Raw genomic sequence first — 21,034 nt, 5'->3', positions numbered from 1 at the left:
TTTATCATTACTTGGGTGAAAAGGCCTGCTACTGATACTTTTAATTTGTAGTTTTTTTTATAAGAAAATAAATTTACAGAAGGTGTATGTATTTGACAGGTTTGTCCACAGGGTGCAGATGTGGTTGAGCTCTTTATTTATCTTGGTGAACCTTGTCATGTCAGTCAGCTTCTTCTCACAGTTTCACATGGGGCTGATGATTCAACTTTTCCATCGACTGTTGATGTGAGGACAGGGCGCTATCTAGATGGACTTAAACTTGTCGTTGAGGTCTGGTATATCTCTTTTTATGTTTATCTCCTTGAAAGGCCATACATGTGCTTCCACACTCGAGTGTTATGTGAGTTCTTGGATAGATAAATGGGATTTTGGAACCCAAAATCATGCAATCTATGTAGCCCCTTGTATATCAATGGAAAAACAGCTCATGAAAAAGAAAACTAAGGGAAAACAATAACGAACCAGCTGATACTATTTCCTCACCCACTTTTGGTCTCCCCTGCAGCTATGCTCCATCCTTTACTCAGTGTGAGAAAAACTGCTGATCTTCTGTTCCTTTCATGCATGACTTCTTTACTTCTTACCCTTTGTTGCTGATCTTCTGAACCTTTCATGCATGACTTCTCTACTTCTTACCCCTTGTAACCATGTAGCACCCAAAAGCCTCTCTCTCTCAAGCCCCCAATACCAAGAAAACAGCAACCAAAAAAATAAAAAAATAAAAAATAAAAGATGAAGAAGGAACCAAGTTGTAAGAATAAAAAAGAATGAAAGCCAGCAATACCAGATAAATGTGGTTAACAAAGTAATCAACTGAAACACACGGGTTTGTTTGTGTTTGTGTGCACAAGTAAATGATAATAGGTAGTCACATAATCGTATGTTGGAGGCAGTTTTATGGATGCTGTTGAAGTACTCTTTTGAGAACATAAAAGTTGAACCAATCTTGTGCAGATTTGTTCTGTATTGGGCTTTATGTAAAAGAGCTTGATTTTTTTCTGGTCAATTCATGTGATTGATTTTTTAAATGAACAAAATGTGATCCTCAATCTTGAGTAAATCTTGGCCTTTTTGTCTCAAAAAAGCATGATGCCATGTTGGATGTTGACCTTTTAAGTTAACTCTTTGGAGACTTTTTATCATTCACTTTATCTGTTTCTCTTCGGGCGGAAGGAGCCCAATGACGCTTGGTGAGGTACAAAGAAATATGATTTAACACTTACAGCTTCTAGCACCTTGTTCTTGACAAAACCTAATAACCTATGCCCTGTGAAATCTCAGTAGGGTAAGTATGACATTGACTTAGCTTAAAGTCTGCCTGGGGAGTGCAATTGATGAGCTAATCAGATTGTCAAGTACTCTATTCTTTGCTCTTTCCTTATTGAAGTTGACATTGTAAATGTACTTCCAATTATTAACCAGTCTGATTTCTTGCACCGCTTGAAAGAAAATCCGTGAGTTTCTTAAATTTTTTTGCTAATACCAAAGAAGAATCATCATATTAAATCTCCAAGTTTTGCAGATAGAAATACTTGGAGTATCTCTGCCGTGGAGGTTTATATTTACTCGGGAAGGACCTGGTGCAAGGTTTTGTAAGCACACCAATGCTAATCAAAAGGAAGTTAACCCGCTTCTCTCTGGAACGGACATGAATCCTTTTGCTGATGCTTTGTCTGATAATAAAGTGATGGCACATGTACAATCTGATAAATCTGCCAGCTCATGGATTGACCTTTTGACTGGAGAAGAAAGACATTCAGATTCCTTTTCAGAACCTGTAATAGAAACTGCTATGCCCGAAAGAAGTGAGTTGCTTGACTTCTTGGATGATGCTACTATCCACAACCATAATGGTGTAAATAATGACGCAAAGGCCGTATCATATAATGAACCTTCAAATAGTAGCACGCAACAGTACATCAAGTGTTTCAAACTACTTTCAGGACCACAGATGGTACGTTACTAGTTTTAGTAATGATCATAGAAGCACTTCAATTTTTTCCTTCTTTGAAAATTTTGCTTTTCCTTTGACAACTTATAGGTGTCTAAGTTTTTTTTTCTTTTTTAACGTCAAATATTCAACTTTTTTTATTTAGATTATGGGTACCTTAAAGTTTGGAGGACATCCAAAAGTAACAATCTCTTGTCTATAAGTAGCTCTAAGTTCACAATAATGTAGGCCTAGGATTTCTAAAGTCTCTGCAAGATTAAAATTCATTGATACTGTTTCATGTATTTGAAAAGGTCCTCCTGTGGCATTCATACCTGCTAGTAGCTTGTTGAACATTGCTTCTGCCATACTTGTTGGTTTCAGCTAAGTGGAGACATTAGCAAAATCTAGAACATGTAGTGACACTTTCTTTTTCAGTTGAAGAGATGACCTCTGCTTCGTCCAACATGTTTATGCCATTCAATGCTTGTAGAAAGTCAAGACCCCTTTACTTTGTAGTGATGATTAATAACAGCAAAATGAAAGGTGTTAAGAAGGCTTCTGATTGTTATTTGTGCTTTGAGGCAGCATGCTTTCTGTTTGGATACTTAAGGTTATAGGAACATCTGGTACTTCAGAGGGAAAAAAGAGTTTCTCATTCTCTGAGTTATGGTCATGCTGGTATAAGAAATTGTGCGAAAAGCGAGTAAGAGCATGTATTTGAAGTAGTTAATGTTAAAGTCCTTAGATACTAAATTAGTTTTATTTTGCAAAAATAGTTGATCTAGTGGTAAGGAAGTCAATAGACTTGACATGACGGCTGCTACACCTGGCGGAAGATTTTGTTTTGATTCATGTCTATAACAGTATGAAGCATCAACACTGAAGCTTATGTTTCTCTAACATGAGCACTGAAGCTTACCTTATGAATTTGAAGTTACAGATACCATTAAGTTGGTGAATCACAATACTAGTGGCTGTTTCTTAAACTGCTGGGAAATTCAAGTGCTGAATGCATTATATTTTTTTGACAACCATACAACTAATTCTTGAAAAATGTTACTTTACAAGTTTGTGCTTTTGTTGGAATTAATAATAGGTATTCTTAAACATTTAAAGTTGATTTAATCGTAGAGACAGTTGTATATAATATCCAAAAAAATTATAAACCATGTTAACCTGCAAATTGGAAAAGAAAATCTTATAGTAAAACTTCTTGTCAAGTTATTCAATTGCAGGACATTTAACTTTCTTAATATTTGACATCTTCATTCCTAGGATGCTTCGAATTTTAAAGAAAAATCGACAATGTTGGAGCAGTTATACGAACAAGGTCTTTAAAATTCTGAATTCCTGTTAACGCCACCTTTTTAAATCATCAACTTGACACTCATAACTTGTTCCCAGAAAATCATTAGTTGAATAACTATGCCAAATTTATTATTTGCTTGTTTCCTGTCCAATCTTCTGAAAATCATTCTGGCACCATTGGAAAAGCTGTTTATGAACTTGGGTTGGGATGGGCATTCATTTGCAGTAGATAAGGGGTCTCTAGATTGTCATCTTTGAACTCATCCTCAATCAAGATTAACCATAGCCCAAAGAGCAAATAAAGTGATGATATAAGCTTATAAAGCTGTGGATTCCATAACTTGTGCAATTTTAGGTTGAACATTGGCTTTTCATTGCTGAAACCACTTTCAGGCAAATTCATCATTTTAAATGGGTATACTTTTTGGCATGTTAAATTGATTAATGTCTGACATATTTCACTTAAAGGGCTTATTTGCATTATCGGAACTTGAGTGATAAGGATCATCAATAGACATTAATCTAAGATGTTGATGACTGATGGTATTTTAAGGCCTAAATTGGTAAAGTGAGCTTCAAGTTGATACATGTGAGGATGTTTGTTTTGACATCGTACATTTGCTTGTTTGGAATGCTGAGTAGATCTAAACTGTCAAACTTTGGCCTTAAGATGATTATTTTTGTATGTTGTATAACTTCATGAAGTAAACATACTAACCATCTCTTATAGACTTCGGTCTTCTAATCATAGGGTGTTTGGTAAATTTTTTATTTTAGTTCAAGAAAAAAGGAAAATGGAAGATTAGAATCTTCAGATTAAGACATCATACTGGCAAGCCATTTCAGTCATTGAAATATTTTCCTTTTCTCCTAATGTTACAGGAAAGACAATTAGATTTTATGGAAGCTATGAAACTTGAAATTGAGCGGCTCCGTTTAAATCTTTCTGCAGCTCAGAGGGATAGAGCCTTATTAGCAGTTGGAGTGGATCCTGCAAGCATAAATCCTAATCTATTGCTTGAGGATTCTTATACTGGAAGATTATGCAGGGTGGTGCATACACTTGCGTTACTTGGGCATACGTCTCTTGAAGACAGAATTACTGCTGCCATTGGTCTTGAGATGATGGATAATGGTGTTGTAGACTTCTGGAACATAACGGGGATTGGTGAGAGCTGTTTGGGTGGCATGTGTCAGGTTCGGGCAGAAAGTGAATCATCTGCACAAGCATCCACCACCTCAACTTCTTCTAAAGGTTCTCAATCTTTCTTTGTGTGTTCTGAATGTGAAAGAAAGGTTTGTAAAGTTTGTTGTGCTGGGAAAGGCGCTCTCCTGCTTTCAAGCTATAACTCGCGGGATGCCTCAAATCCTGGTAGTGCAAGTACACAGGGGGGATCAAGTCATGGAAGCATAAGTGATTCATCTTCAAACCGTTCAGTGTCACTAGATGGGATTATTTGTAAACTCTGCTGCCATGATATAGTGCTCGATGCATTGATTGTGGACTATGTTAGGGTCTTGATTAGCCAGCGAAGAGGATCACGTGCTGATGATGCAGCACATAAAGCCCTGGACCATATTGTGGGATTTTCTGCTGTGGATTGTGTTCCTCAAAGTAGTCAACATACAACAAAGGTTTTGAGACAGTTGACAAATGCAGAAGAATCACTTTCTGAGTTTCCTTATGCCAGCTTTCTCCACCCGGTAGGATTTTGGACCTTCTCCAGTTTTATTTACTCATATATGGATATACGCTTAATAGATGTATGCTTTTTCTGTATGCTCATGCTGATTCAGTTTTTGTGTCCTTTGCCTTTCCATCTCACTTCACTTTGGGATTACAAGACTACTTGGCAATTATGGTGACAGAAAGTGAATTTGTTTGTTTTTGTTTGTCTGATTGTAATATGTCCTATGTCCATCCTGCTGTTCAACCTTTTAAAATGATTTCCCAATCTACAGATCTGTGGATCCCATACTGAATGTTGTAAAACATGGTTGTTGGGAGGTAACTCGTATGGGCAGTTAAACGCAAGGAAAACGGAAACTTGCTTGGAAGAACTGCAGGATGCATCCCAAAAATGATCCTTGTAAAGATTTGGGACGTTAGAAATTCTGGGTAACCTTGGGATCAGTGTATATTGAAAAGCTTAAGTTCTAGAATATAGCTGGAAAATCTAGTTGACCAAGACAATAAACCTATAGTAAAGACAGTTTTCTGGACGACTGTTTCAATAACTGCTCCTGCATTACTAAATTTATCCCCTAAGACTGTTTGACTTCTGCTGAGAAAAGCAGTAGAAACTATAAACTACAACCGAGCAGCAGATATCATGCTGGAGCTCAGATGTTGTGACGTTTATGATACTTCAGATTAGGAAATTAGCCTGCTGTTCTAGTAATTTCAACATTATGCAATTTCAACACATGTATGACACTTGAGATGTTCCTGATCATTTTCATCAATAGGTTGAGCTCAGAGTGTAGTTAGAGATGGTCAAAACCAACTTTTTCTTTAGGAAAATAACCTCTTCCACCTAAAAAACCAAATTCTGCTTTTAAAATAATCTTACTTCATATTTGCATTCTCAGATAGACATACAAAAAACTGTTTTTCTTTCTACTCTGTAGGATATGAATATTTTGCCCTCGTAAAAGAGCAATGCTTCATAGTGATTTTTTTCCACAACTTTATCTGCACACAAATAGATATCATTTTTTTTTTTTGGGAGGGTACAAGTGGGAGGTCTTGAACCCAGGATATCCTATTTACAATCCCTTCTCCCTTGCCACTCAACCCAGCCCTCCCCCCCACTCAAATATATATCTAATATATGTTTATATTATATAGATGCTCTACCCTTTCTTTCATTCCTTGAATTCTCTAATGCCCACCGGTTTCACTCTCATTTGCAGTCCCCGTTTCTTTTCTGTCACTTGAGAAATTGATTAATTTGGCAATATGAAACTCCATTAACAGTTATGTTTGTTGCAAATGTTTTTACTTTTTTGTTCTCTACTGAGATTTTATGTCTCACATCTTGCTTGGTGGGGTTTACCTGGATCTGTTAAAATGTTTTGAGTAGCTGTAAGGACATGACCACTAGAAAGGATGTGCTATACCATATAAACCAGACAGTGGCATCTGGCTGGCAATATCAAGCGCCAGGTGATGCAGGACTGCTTTTGGGGTACCTCAAATTGAAAATTTCTTGCTAGTGAATTTTGGGAAATATGGTGTTATTTAACTGAAAAGGTTGGGTACAGGTTGCCCTTTGGTTACGCATTACTAGCTTAAGGGGCATGGAATGTCCAAAAATTGGTCTCGTTTCTAACTACAGAATTAACATGGAAGACAGATAAGATCCACAGATAATGCTTGAGATTTGAGCAGAGATTTAAAACCGATACTAGTTATTTTAAGGTGCTTAGCAAATTGGTTCCGCTCCTATGCTAATCTATTAGTGACCATGATATGACCAGCCAAAGAAATAATTAATATGCAGAAATGCTGCAAATAACCAAAACATTGATTCCTCCCGAAATGTGTTTTCCAAGTGACAAAATTTGTATTTTTTGAAGTGCACCTGACAGTAATTGTTTGCGACTTTTGATATTATGCATGTTATACTATTGAACCTTTTTGCTTGGCTGCATCTCAATTCAAACCGATTGACTTCTTTACGAAATTGTCTGTTGGTTATTATGTATTGAAGGTGGAAACAGCAGTAGGTTCGGCGCCTTTCTTGTCATTACTGGCACCACTGGATGCTGGTTCGCCTCATTCATACTGGAGAGCTCCGCCAAGTGCTTCATCTGTTGACTTTGTCATTGTCCTTAGCAATCTTTCTGATGTTTCGGCTGTGATCCTTCTAGTTAGTCCATGTGGCTATTCAATGTCTGATGCTCCTATTGTAAGTCTTCTCTGTGCAGCTTATTGTTCTATAATTGATGCAACTGCAGGCTATCCAATTATCTGCACAGATGATAATGTACGAAAAGGATGCTTAGTAGTGATGCCATACAGCTGGAGCTGGCTTATGTGCAATTCTGTAGAGGATTTGCGATTAGGTATAGTTAGGGACATATAATCAACTGGATTCTGGGAAAGGGATGGGGGATAACTTGCTTATAGGTTCTTTGTTAGAACAAAAATCGAAACGCGTGTATAGCTCAATTACTTGTGCTGATTTCTTTCAGTAGATACTAATAAAACCAAAAAAAAAATTGTCCTTAAGACTTGATGTAGTGTTCTATAATTTTATACTTCTGTCTAACACTGTACACTTGTGGATGAGAGAAGCTCCAAGGATTTGGAGACATAACTTAGTCGTCAATTTACAAGTGCAAATCTTTCAGAAAGGGCCAAATGTTATTCATTTCTTTTTCTTTTCTTGACTGATTTTGTGATTGTGATCTAGTTGCACAACACACTAATTGATATTCAGTAGTGATTCAAGTGCATCATGTGCAAAACCCCCCTGGTCTGAGGAGCCATTTGCCTGTTTAACAGAAAGGGGAAAAGAGATTTTGGGGACTGATTGATTTTGTATGGAAAAAAAACTGCTCATAAAAGAGGAACAGTAAAGTGTAGGACAGGGAAAAGACAAAGGTCTTAAATGACAGTGAGTTTGTTTGGATAAGAATTTATTTGGATGATTTATTTGATCCAGTTACTGTAGTACTTTTTGTGATGTGATGTATGTGAGATAAAAAGGTGATTGGGAATTGTGTGTATGATGCAAGCAAAACAAAATCTGAAATAAATCTTGCAAATTTTCTTTGTCCAAACAAACCCAGTATCTCCATTAAACTTTTAGTGGTGGTAGGAAGTCGAACATTTTCAGTTAATATTATATGCTTAATTTAGATCTTCCTTTATTTTGTTAAAGATGTTGAAGCCAAATTATGTGGAAGAAAATTCTTCAAAAGTTCTGAAGTTTGTTGGGTCTCTTTAATAATCTTCACTGTTCCAAAATTTTTGTAACATTGAAATGGTTCTCTTCATTAAGATTAGTTCATGGATTGAGGACTTTGTCATATGATGGTTATTTAAGAAAAGTTCTGATCGACTTTGATCCAATGTCGTACGCGTTTACTTGACTTTTATCTGCTGTGAACCTTTTACACGCATGTAAAGAACAGTCAGTTATATTGATGAACTCCTCCATATGAAATTCCTTTGATTTTATGTTACTCTTCAGTCTTTGGTAATATCTCACTACCAATTCCACGTGATTCACAACTCAGTCAATCAGCTTCTTTTACTGCTTATACAGGTCCAAATATGGGCAAGCAATAAGATCAACAAGGAAGAAAGATCATGTGTGGGTAAATGGGATGTGCACACTCTGATTAAGTCTTCTTCTGAACTTTGTGGACCAGAAAAATCTCAAGAGGAGAAAGTGCCCAGACATGTAAAATTTGTCTTCAGGAACCCTGTTCGATGCCGCATCATTTGGATAACTCTACGCCTTCAGAGAATGGGTTCAAGTTCTGTTAGTTTGGAGAAAGATTTTAATCTGTTATCTTTCGATGAAAACCCCTTTTCTGAACCTAGCAGACGTGCCTCTTTTGGTGGACTGGCTGAAAGTGATCCATGCCTTCACGCTAAAAGAGTTCTAGTAGTTGGAATCCCTACAAAAAAAGAAACTGAGGTATCATCTGGAGGTTTGGACCAAACAAGTGTACGAAATTGGTTGGACAAACCCCCAGCATTGAATAGATTCAAGGTGCATACACTGCCTGATTTTTAAAAAGAAAATATGAAATTTTACATGCAAGCGTAATCTTAAATTCCTATTTCGATTTCAGGTTCCTGTTGAGGCTGAGAGGTTAACTGATAATGATCTTGTTTTAGAGCAATATTTATCCCCAGCTTCACTTACATTGGCTGGTTTTCGATTGGATGGTTTTAGTGCAATAAAACCTTGGGTCACACATTCACCCTCATCGGATGTAAATATGTTGGATATGTCGTCGAACATTTTGGACGATAGATTGATATCCGCTGCTGTATTGTACATTCAAGTATCTGCTCTCCAGGTATGACCAAGAAATAAGTTATTGAGCTGCTATTTTTGGTGCTTTATTTGCACTGGATAGTTTTTTTTTTTTTTGGGGGGGGGGGGGGGGGGGCAGGGATTGTGGTTTTCCTGGTATTCCTCCTATTCTGGTATTAGTTTTGAATCATTCCTTCAAAGCATTGGAACTACATTACTGTATTTTTGGCTTACATAGGATCAGACATCAGCAGGGGTGCAGAACCACAAGTTTTGTAAGCTAAATTTGATAGCAAAAAATTTGCTGGTATTTTAAATCAATAAAGTTGTAACACTTGTTGGGGAATCAAGCTATACTAGCTATCTCTACAGGGTTGATTATGATATCAACTTCTTAGGCAGTTGCCAGTTTTAGTTTCATTCTGTCCTCCAAGAATATGGCATATCCAAGGCTTGTAGAACGTTATCAAGATATGAAATCCATCTCCAGGCAAAAGAAACTCAAATTTAACTACTTATTCAATCTGATGCAAAGCGAATTTGCTCAATCAACATACCAGGAGTCTTTCAGCCTTCTCTGTACAATTAGCCAGTCTGTTGCTTTCAAAGGTTTATATGTTTCCCATGCTGTTATCCAAACCTCTTACCAGTTTTATATTGGAAATTCAGGTTACTAACCATGTTAAGCACCTGTACTCCTTGATGAAGTTACTGTTTTATTTTATTAGTAAAATCTAAAGGCCATGCCATTTCCTTAATCATTAAAATAGTGATGAGTGGTTCATACGTTTAGAGGCTATTTATTGATCTAATGCTGTAATTAAGTGCAATCAGAAAGGTTTAATGGGAGATTTAGTTGCTTTGATTTTAATTATTTGGTAACAAATCTCTATGTATCTCCATGCATCTTTTTGTTTCCTTCTTAAAGAGTTTGAGTTTTACAAGTGAACCTAGCTCGTGGTATGGTGGAGAGTCAAGCACGCTAGAAAAGAAAATATAGAGATGCTTGGAGGCGTTGTGTTTCCTCCTGTTGCTGACATAAATGATATGTATTATGCATGAGCAACCTTTATAGTGCATACGAGTTGTAGCTAAGTTTTCTCTACCAGTCTACCTTCAAATGATAAGATGTCGATGAGGAATGGGTCTTCATATATATCTTATTATGGACTCAAGGATTCCAAATTGGACACTTGATTTCGTGAAGCTGCATTGACAGTGGTTTGTTTAGGTCTAGTATTGTCTAGTATTCTGTTGAGTCAGCTGCTACAAGCACCTCTTTGCCGAGAGACAATGCCTCTGTAATTTTTTGCATTTTTTCTTTATTAAATGACTTGTTTTTCCCTGTATTTTGTTTTCTTGGTCAAGCTAATAATGGCTGTTCTTGTAATCTTGTCACTGACTGTTCAACTGAGAGTTTTTTGTCACTTCTGCAGGAACCCCATAATATGGTGACAATTGCAGAGTATCGGCTACCAGAAGTGAAGGCATGGACGCCCATGTACTTTGATTTCCCTAGACAGATAAATACTCGCCGTATTTCATTTCGACTTCTTGGAGATATTGCTGCATATGCTGATGACCCAGCAGAACAGGATGACTCGGAGTATAGAGCTCGGCAACTTGCATCTGGGCTGTCTTTGTCAGGTAGGGTTAAACTTTATTATTATGGTGATCCATATGAACTTGGTAAATGGGCGAGCCTTTCAGCTGTCTAGTTAGGAGAGGACATCAATTCAAATACTCAGAGTTGGTTTTTTGTAGGGTAACAAATTACATAATTCTTTCTTGTATTTTTGGGATCTGTTGTAGCAGTTATTAATTGATTGATGTTTACAGTGTATAAAAGGAGTAACTATATGCCCCTCTTGAAACATCAAGAAAAGCTAGAGGAGGAAAACAGGTTTCCCACAATATATGAAGATGATATTGTTTGTGTACTGTTTTAAGTTTAATGTGGAACCAAGTTGTGAATCTCTCCGTGAGTAAATGTTAAAATTGCATGCTAGTCTCATGTTTCGATTAACACAAGATAAACAGATATTTGTTGTATGGCAACATTACCAACAGACAGCCCAACTCGAGTCTGTTGCAAGGAGAAAAAGAAGAATCATGAAATGTTTTAGAGGAATTCATGGCTCCACGAACTCTCAAGGGCAAGTAACAAACAAACAAACAAACAAAACAGACAGGCTTTTGTTTGGAAATCAGAAATTCAATTGAGCAAAAGAACGTTAATCCACAGAAATAATAGAGACTGAACTAATTGTTATGAAACAATTAAAAGTATGGATGTCCCTTTGTATTCCCAAGAGGATTAATTCTTGATTTATGGATACATTATGTATAGAAGTTACAATTCATAAATCTATTCATGTAGTGGAAGAACCGTTTCATAGGTTTCTTCATATTCTTGTAATAGTGGATGTTTAAGAGGATTGATGTTCCTTTAATCTTGTAGTACCTATATAAAGAGGTACATTGACACCCTTTTAAAGGACTTTTGTATTGGTTGGAATATAAGAAAATCACTCTCCATTCTTCTACTTCTTTCTCCAATATTTCACTTAATATTATAGTAGTTTATTTTATTAGTTTTATAACACGTTATCAGCACGAGTCTCTACTTCTGAGCAAAGGTGAAACACGAGACTCTGTCAAGATTCTGCTAGTGTCAAATCAACTGTTGGTTTTTTTTCGAGCAACTCTTGACTACCTATTGAGGTAAATCTCTAACCCATAAACTTATTTCAATTTCTTATGGTTAACACTTGAATGATCGCAAAATACAAGTGCTTATTGCTGAACAATCACTAAACACAAACATATATTGTTTGACATCTTTGAGGTAATATTTCTCCGTTTAATTCTACTTATTTATCTTTATAATTATTTATTATAAATACTTATATTCTGATGCATTGAGTTTTAGAGATGTTATTATAGAAAATCAATTATGTTTGAGGATTCACTTGTTCTTTGAAATACTTAAAGAAAAAGATTCGACCACCTGAAGATGGTCGTTCTTTAACAAAAATATTTGACCACTAGAAGATGGTCATTATTTCAAAAGCCTGGTATGATAAATTTACCTGTGGCTACAAGAGCATAATTATGCAATTTTCAGAATTACTTCTCAGTTGAAATTGTGTCGAGAAAATTTTACTCATAAGATATATTTAAAATGATATTCTCCACAATTGATTTCTCGAATATGCTCCTGTAGTGGCAATATTGAGAGAAATTTTGAGAATTATTCTGTACTTATTGTATGCTAGTTCTAGTCCATTCCCAGAAGTGAATGTGACTAAATTTCAATTTACTAGTTATGGTTGATGCCATGACTATGATTTTGGTAAATATGTATTTTACCATGACAAGAGAAAAAATTACCACTTGAAGTGGGATAATAATGATGAGGACAAGAAAATAAGAATCCTGAAGATAAATGTCCCGAAGTACATTTGACGAATCAAAATTATAATCGCATCTTCACATGGTCAATTTCTTTAAACACCCTGAAGGTATATGATGCTTGATTTAATTTATGATAGTAATTAATTTTTTTTCCTGAAGAAGAAATGGATGTTAAATATTTGGGATCAAAGGATTATGGTGATGATATTTGTCCCATAAGAATTATGGTGACAATGATATGTGTCTCATTAATAAGTGCTACTACATACACTATATTCCAATGAGAGAGACAAACACAATCAGTGGTAGTGTTTAACTGATTGAAAACTCCAGAAGATCCACTACTATATTTCTCCATGTAGGAGAAAAGTTTATTATAAATAAAGCACTACTTTTTACCATGTCTCGGAAAATTTATTGAATTTATATATCCGTTGAAATGGATATCAAATTGAGACATTAAATGAGACAATAATAGAAATCATGTTTAGAAATCAAGTGAGATAAAGGTTAATTATATCATAATAACCATTCGAGAGAGAAATGGTTATCGATATAGTTGTTTTTATTCTCATTTGATTTATTATTTTCACCTGCAGTAAACCAGAAGTTTACTGATCCCAATGGATATATGATTTGACAAAAGTGAGAATATTTGAGAGCCGACAAATATTTATACATACCCCCTTTATATTATATATGGCTCCAAAAAGAAATTTAGAATTTATGTCGGGTATGAATCACTTTACGATTAAATATCGTAAAATATTTGATGGGTGATCTATTAAATGATTTATTTATTCTGATGAACTACGATTCCCGACATTAAGGGGAGGAAGAAATCAACCGAAAGGAAATCATTTGAAAAATTGAATTTCCTCAATCCTCATACAAAATAATGTGAACTAGAAGTTCAAGAAATTCTTCATTTATAGAAAGTTATATTTATCGACTCCAGAAGAGTCATTAAATCAGTTATTCCTGCAGGAAATACTCTGGTTAAAATTGATGTCCCTGAAGGATATGCACAAGTGCTACAAATAAATTTAAGGCCGGCCTACCTAAACAAAGTATAAATTGATTTCAAATATCTCCGGAGATTAAATAAATGTCATGACAAAATTCAATCTCTTGAAGAGGTTGCTCCTGAAGAGCCAACTCCTGAAGAGAATGAAATCATAAAAAAAAAATTTAATTGGAGCCTAATAAAATGTAGCACTTGATATTATAGAAGTTGATGAGGATTATGAATCTAAATCGATTGATGAATGTCGGTATAGAAATGATTGGCCAAAATGAAAAGATGTGATCCAATCTGAATTAGACTCACTGGTTAAAAGAAAAGTTTTTGGACTTGTAGTCCAAACACCTAAAGATGTAAAGCTAATAGCTTAAGGATTTTCACAAAGGCCTAAATTTAATTATGATGAAACGTATTCACCTGTAGTGGATGCTATCATATTTAGATATCTTGTGAGTTTTGCAGTACATGAAAAACTAGATATGCGTCTAATGGACGTCGTTACTGCATATTTATATGAAAATCTTGAAAATGATATTTATATGAGAATTTCCGAAGAATTCAACATGCCTGAAGCATGCAAATCAAATTCTAAAGATATTTATTCTATTAAATTACAAAGGTCTTTGTATGACCTAAAACAATCTGAACGTATGTGGTATAACCGCCTCAATGAATGTCTGACTAAAGAAGGTTATACCAATGATCCAATATGTCCATATGTTTTTACCAAGAAAAATGGATCAAATTTTGTGATCATTGTTATATATATTGATGATCTAAATTTGATTGGAACTCCTGAAGAGATTCAAAATAATGTTGAATATTTGAAGAAAGATTTTGAGATCAAGAATTTTGGAAAAACAAAATTCTACCTTGATTTACAAATTGAGCATTTAAAAAGTGAAATTTTTGTCCACCAAACTGCATATACCCGAAAGGTATTAAAGCGGTTTTATATGAATAAGACACATATATTAAGTACTCCAATGATCGTCAGATCATTAGATCCTAATAAAGATTCTTTTAGACCGCAAGAGGAAGATGGAGAGATACTTGGTCCTGAAGTACCATATCTCAGTGCAATTGGTGAAGCATATTGAAATGCGACGATTAAAAGATCTCAAATGATGTTTGCTTCAGGGGGAGAAATTAATACACAAGAATAGTGTACTCTTTTTCCTTCACTAGGGTTTTTGTCCCGATGGATTTTTCCCTGGTAAGGTTTTAACGAGGCATATTCTTTATGTAATGGACATCCAAGGGGGAGTGTTATGAAACAATTAAAAGTATGGATGTCCCTTTGTATTCCCAAGAGGATTAATTCTTGATTTATGGATACATTATGTATAGAAGTTACAATCCATAAATCTATTCATTTAGTGGAAGAACCGTTTCATAGGCTTCTTCATATTCTTGTAATAGTGGGTGTTTAATAGGATTGATGTTCCTTTAATCTTGTAGTACCTATATAAAAAGGTACATTGACACCCTTTTAAAGGACTTTTGTATTGGTTGGAATATAAGAAAATCACTCTCCATTCCTCTACTTCTTTCTTAAATATTTCACTTAATATTATAGTAGTTTATTTTATTAGTTTTATAACATTAATAGGTTTTTTTTTTTTTTTTTTTGGGAATGAGACTGAACTAATAGTTGAGTCAAGAATTTCACCGAAAAAGGAAAGCAAGAAAAAAAAAGGGTTTAATCCTGATAGTACTCAAGATAAGTTCAATCAAAGGTAAAAATACACTTATTCTTGAGTCTTATTTTGATATGGGAAAAAATGCAAGGCAAGATATGTCAAATTCCTTCCCACAGTCCAGGATCCAAACAAGGCATTAAAGTCAAACCTCCGAAGGAAAAGGTGAACTCAAGCTCCGTTTAATAATCCAATTCAACACTTGAACTCAATAAATTCAGATTCAACACTTAAACTCAATAAATTCAGATCTTAACATATCCAGACTGTTTGATAATCAAAGATTGAACATCTGAATTAATTAGATGACATTGAATTTCTTAGACAAAACTTACTTCCAAAATTAAGTGATAAATTATTTATTTATTACTTAATGTGATATGCAATCAAATATATTAAATTTAATATTTCGCAATTCAATAACTAAATGAATTCAAACTTCAGATTTCAGACTTCAGTTTTATCAAACGCGCCCTAAATTAGCAAACGAGCCCCAAGAATTAGAGATTTTAAGTTCTAATCCTCCTGTCCCCTCTCTGGAAATTTTTTTTTTTTTTTTTAAAAAGAAGCTATCAAGCCTTTTTTGAATAGATATCTGCAATTCTAAGCCAAACTTCTATCATATTCTTGAAAAAAAAAATTACAAAGATGCCAAAAAAAAAAGTGTTACTTCAATCAACTATTGGTACTACCAAACTTTTGAATAGCCAAAATCATTTTGCCGGACGGGGCACAAGAATCATAAAGAGTCAAGGCTAACTAGGAAGCAGAACACAAAGGCAAATAACTGATTTTGCTGCTTGGGCATCATAACATCTAGCTATCTTGTAATCAGATGCAAAAGCGGACAAAATTTTGCTGTAAACTTCTATGATGTGCAAAGAATATCGAAACTAAGAAGCTCTGCTAAGTACAACACAGCCAACAACGTTCCAATGATGGTATACTTCTAATTCATATACGGGAAAGAAATTTCTAATTCATATACATCCACCAAAAGTTTCCAATTTATTCCAACAGTGGTAACCTCCCTCATGCAATAGACTAAATGCCAAAATCTTTCAAGACTAAGTGAAAAAGACCAGCACAAACAGAATGATAAACAAAACGAGAAGGAACAAAATCATCATAAATTGACCCTTGGCTCCAGCCTTCTTCATTACCATGCCAACCTTTTTCTGCAGAGAAGTGTAACTTCAATTAAACAAGATTCAGACCAAAAGAGAGAGAAAGAGGGGGGAGGAGCAAGGGATATACTTGAGGCCAATAAGTGGAATATCAGCTCTTACATTCAAAGATAGGAATGGTACAAACCAAAGTAAGATGCAGAAGTCATATGATGGCAATACTAACCTGAACAAAATCAAGGCGATTTGATGTTCCCTCCATCTCTGTACCCAAGTCATCTATAATCTTTTCCTGCACACCAACAAAACTGGATTTTAGGAGTGCTGTTTGATTTTCGTAGAAATATTTGACTAAAGAAAATCTTTGGACACAAGATAGGTAACTACACAACAGAGATGCAGCAAATTTCACTCTAATACCAATTCTCCAGAATGGAAATGACAGTTCAAAAAGTGTCAAAAGAAGTACATGTGCAAGAAGTTCTTCATGTATCGTAAGGCCAACACCACCAATTCTTTCTACACTAGCACTGAGCTCATCCAACTCTTCATCTTGTTGCCTGCATAAGCCACACTATTACACAATAGAAATGAATAAAACTCCAAAAATACGACTATAGATTGAATGATCTAGTAGTTGATCAAGTAATCAGGCCATAATTTTGAAATCTTCAACAGTCTAAAAAATTTTATTATTCTTGCAGTTTCACACTTAACAAGAATCATGCTTACTTTCAATTTTTTTTAAAAACTGTTTTCACTAATTATGTAAATCTTCCTTCAATTCTATAATTTAGAAAAAAACATCAAAAAATATGAAATAAATTCAATTAATGGACAAAATAAGTTTCCTTGAAATGCTGACAAGCAATTACTAAGGGTGCATTTGATCAGTCTTAAAACTGAAATCTGAATCCATTAAGTTACTGAATTGTTAAGTACTAAATTTGATACATTTAAGTGTATATTACATTAAGTGATAAATGAATAGCTTATTACTTATTCTTAGAGCTCAGCCTATTGTTTTACCAAAAAATCAAAGTAATAGATGCTTAATGGGGAATAACCTTCTAACGAAGTTGCCAAGTTATTTTTCATATTCTTGTTGAGAGAGAAAGAATTAAAGATGTTAACCAAAATCACATTCAAATGTTGTGAAACCAAAACTTTAAATCCTGGGAAAACTAACCAGAAAAATTCTATATATTCACAAACAATCATTTGTATTGTAATTGTTGTTTGGTCAGGCATATTCATCACTTGAGGAAAGAAACAGGAACACAAACAGATCATGTTCAAGACAAGGAAAAAAAAAAGAATATAGCAAAAGAAAATAAATCAAACAGAATAAGCTGGGAAGAGGTTGATAATGAAACAAAAGACCATACTTTATGAGAAGTAGCTGTCTGTCTGATTCTGAGGATATGAGATCATCATTAGCTTGTGTAACATACTGGTTGGATCTGTCCGTCTGTTGCGAATTTGGCATTCTCATGAGTTCCCTACGCATTCCATTTACATTTGAAGAGCTTAAGCCATTAGACTCCTTCCCAGCTACTATTGCCTTCTTCATATTGCCAACCTAATTACCCAACACATAAGTCTGTTAACCTCAAGTGTCTGATAAATCCAAAGCAAATCCATCCAGTATATAAGTTATTCATTGGGTAGTATGTATTATGCCTAAACAGAAGAAGAAGATTCCTGTACAGTAACACAAGGAATAACAAGTTGCAATTATAGCAGCTATGGAACAACTTATAAACAAATACCTGACTTCGAGCATTGCTTGTCCATCTTCTTCTTTTCTCAAGCTCTGGTTCATTGATACCATACCATGAAGGATCTCTTGCTGCTACGGAAATTGTTTTATCCAATTCATCCACCTTCCTATCACAAAAACAGATCTTCAGTATTTATGAAAGATACATGTGTACCTTTATGCAACCCAAAACCTTCAGAGAAAATCTGGGGAAATAAACTGGCATTTAAAAAAAAATCACACCATGACAAGAGGAAGTTACAAAATTTAACATTTATATAAGTTGTTGAATTCACAAAAAACCATGTAGTATAAGATGAAAGGAGTCATTAAGCATTACGAAATGCATCTTTCTGAGTTTCAAAGCAAAATCGTAACCATGCTACTTTCATGGACAATTACGAAGATATGTGATTGATTGTCATTTTAGGCACATCAAAAAAAAGAAAAGGAGAAATCCTAATTCAATGATTACAAACTGCAATGCATACCTGCCACTGAATGCTCTCACAACCAGCAAGAAGTTCCTTGGTCAGATTTAGTTGCTCTCCACTATCTGGAGCAAGACGCTCCCATTTGTGAAAGCTAGATAGCAACTTGTCAATCTGGCCAAGAAAGTAATTCACAAGTTAAATATCACATACAAGAAAATTTCAATGCATGACCACACAAACAGAACGCTCAACAAAAATTTTTTTCCAAGGGAGGTGGCTGAGATCCAAGAGCATTTGAAGATAAGACATCATCAACAATTAGTAGGACATGAAGTGATAGCTCTAATTGCAGCAAGTGAAGAATTAACTATCTTTGTGCTTCTTCAGACGTATACAAAAACCAAGTACATGTCTGTCCGCGTCTGCATGTATCCACCCAAGCAAATGTACTTATGTCAGCACAAATGACATCAAGGCATGGACAAGTGGGAAAGAGTAAGGTTTAGAAGTGTGGGTTAAAAGCAAATCAATTTTTGGTCTTGGTTCTTGAAATCCTTAAAACATCCTGTATGGGAGTATCAAAATCTCTGTGGCAACTCTGCATCTTATTTACCTAACATACTTCAGATCATACAAAAGGTAAAAAGTGGAAAATGCTAAAAGAGGTAGAAGTTACAGTTCGAATTCAGGAGAGAAATATCTAAAAGTTAAGAGACCCCTTGAACAAAAGGTCATGTTATTCTTCTATCCTGATTTTCAATGCCATGGAATACCTACATATACAAATGACCTCCAAAAGGATTAAAAACAAGTACATTTTCTAACACTTTTATTGAATAAGTAGGAATTTTTCACTTTTAACTCAAGAAGCCACTTTCTCTGTCTTTTACTTCCCAGGCACTTTTAATTTTGGATATTACGACCAACACAAGTAGCCCATCATGCATACCCAGTCAAACATGCCCACGAAGCACAAACATGATCTCACAAATATGCTACTATTGTTAGATCTTTAGCAGCCACGGAAAACCCTAAACAAATCCAAACCCAATTTGAGCAGATTCAACAAGAAAGTTTCAAAGATGACGTTCTACATTGGGGCCTCCCAAATTATCCTAGCAATAAAGCCAAATTACCATATCCAGCATCTTGGCCTGCAGTCTTCTAAAACATAATCATTCCAGATTTCAGGCAATCCCCATAGAACTTAATTAAGCAATAACCATGTCACTGTAATTAATCGTAATCATCCAAATATCTACAAAAAGAGAAGCATAAATGCCTCATTCTGCTTGATCTACATTGATAAGAGAAATATTAGAACAAAGTAATGGTAATTATCAGAATCATAAAGCAAAAACAATCATGGACTTTATATTAAAAAAAAAAAACAATTTTGACAGCATAATTAACTAAACACTGATCTGAAAACGAAATATTAATTTTTGCAAGAAGAAATAAACTTACAGAATCTTGGATCTCTTCCATAACAATGTAGAAAGGGTCCTGAGCTGAAGATGACATTCCTTTTTCTTTTACTATTTCTACCCAAAAATTCAATCTTTACTCCGTATAAACTGTATTCAAGAAATCAACAAAAACCCATTTCAGATTTCAACTTTGAAGACCTGAATTCCTCAAAATCACACAGTAGACACCTCCCATCACACACAGTCACATACCTGGAAGTTCTATCTAATATTACTATCATTAGAAAAGTAATATTATAAACATTAAAGAGCTAACCTGAAAATTAAGGAAGAATTCTTCTTAGAAGAAATTGACAACAGACGGAAGACCAAAACTTACAGATTTGTTCCTTCACCAACAACTTGATGGGGGCCGTATTCGTTATACAAACGTTTTTTAATGTGGATTATTTTATTTCCCTTCCCTTTAATCATATTTGTATCATTTTCTGATAACAGTTAAAGACTGGGCTTTTTCATACGTTCAATCAAACTCAAATGAGTTGGGCTTTTATATCTATCTGGGCCCTTGTGGTGAAAGCATAAATAGGGCTCTAACTCTTCTGCTTTTGTCCAGTTTTAGAGAGAATAGAAATTTTCTTGATTAGCAAATTGGAATAGTTTGAAAAATGGGCAATTCCATGCATAAAACTTTTTTGTCGGTGCTGATCTGGCCAATTTGATTATTGAACTCATTTGGTAATTCCAATTAAGAACCTTTGCGGTGATAACATTAATTCTAACAATTGATTTAACTCCTCATTGACTAATAAAACAGGAGTATTATAGAAATATCATATACGAGATTGTAATAAAACAAGTGAATCGTATAAAAAATCACCATATAAAAATTTAAAA

The 21,034-nt window shown here is 34.8% G+C and overlaps 3 protein-coding genes across 4 annotated transcripts in view; 2 read left to right on the top strand and 1 right to left on the bottom strand.

The window, feature by feature from the left end:
• Positions 1 to 545, top strand: part of LOC113736915 (probable phosphoinositide phosphatase SAC9) — a 21,116-nt gene extending 20,571 nt beyond the window's left edge. The window contains exons 15-16 of the mRNA XM_072083945.1: positions 100 to 275; positions 506 to 545. Of these exons, the coding sequence (XP_071940046.1) occupies positions 100 to 275; positions 506 to 545 (216 nt within the window). The remainder of the gene's footprint in view (positions 1 to 99; positions 276 to 505) is intronic.
• A 623-nt stretch (positions 546 to 1,168) lies between these two features.
• On the top strand, positions 1,169 to 11,183 carry LOC140038299 (probable phosphoinositide phosphatase SAC9). The gene is made up of 7 exons (XM_072083534.1): positions 1,169 to 1,195; positions 1,523 to 1,954; positions 4,124 to 4,945; positions 6,958 to 7,155; positions 8,521 to 8,973; positions 9,056 to 9,286; positions 10,680 to 11,183. The coding sequence occupies exons 1-7, from the start codon at positions 1,181 to 1,183 to the stop codon at positions 10,959 to 10,961; spliced, it is 2,433 nt and encodes an 810-aa protein (XP_071939635.1). The 5' UTR covers positions 1,169 to 1,180; the 3' UTR covers positions 10,962 to 11,183.
• Positions 11,184 to 16,310: 5,127 nt separating this feature from the next.
• LOC113736918 (syntaxin-61) lies at positions 16,311 to 20,770 on the bottom strand. 2 transcript variants are annotated; one of them, XM_027264127.2, is made up of 8 exons: positions 20,517 to 20,770; positions 20,175 to 20,284; positions 18,765 to 18,878; positions 18,284 to 18,397; positions 17,900 to 18,093; positions 16,981 to 17,071; positions 16,738 to 16,803; positions 16,311 to 16,562 (listed from the first exon to the last, which is right to left on the bottom strand). In XM_027264127.2, the coding sequence occupies exons 2-8, from the start codon at positions 20,229 to 20,231 to the stop codon at positions 16,452 to 16,454; spliced, it is 747 nt and encodes a 248-aa protein (XP_027119928.1). In that variant the 5' UTR covers positions 20,232 to 20,284; positions 20,517 to 20,770; the 3' UTR covers positions 16,311 to 16,451. The 2 variants fall into 2 exon arrangements, with proteins under 2 accessions (XP_027119928.1, XP_027119926.1); XM_027264125.2 differs by having other exon boundaries at positions 20,454 to 20,769.
• Positions 20,771 to 21,034: the final 264 nt, after the last annotated feature.

This window comes from Coffea arabica, chromosome 3e (genome assembly GCF_036785885.1).
Source record: "Coffea arabica cultivar ET-39 chromosome 3e, Coffea Arabica ET-39 HiFi, whole genome shotgun sequence".
In the NCBI taxonomy this organism is placed as follows: domain Eukaryota; kingdom Viridiplantae; phylum Streptophyta; class Magnoliopsida; order Gentianales; family Rubiaceae; genus Coffea; species Coffea arabica.
The sequence above is the reverse complement of the archived record's forward strand: the minus strand, read 5'-3'. Positions and strand labels throughout refer to the sequence as shown.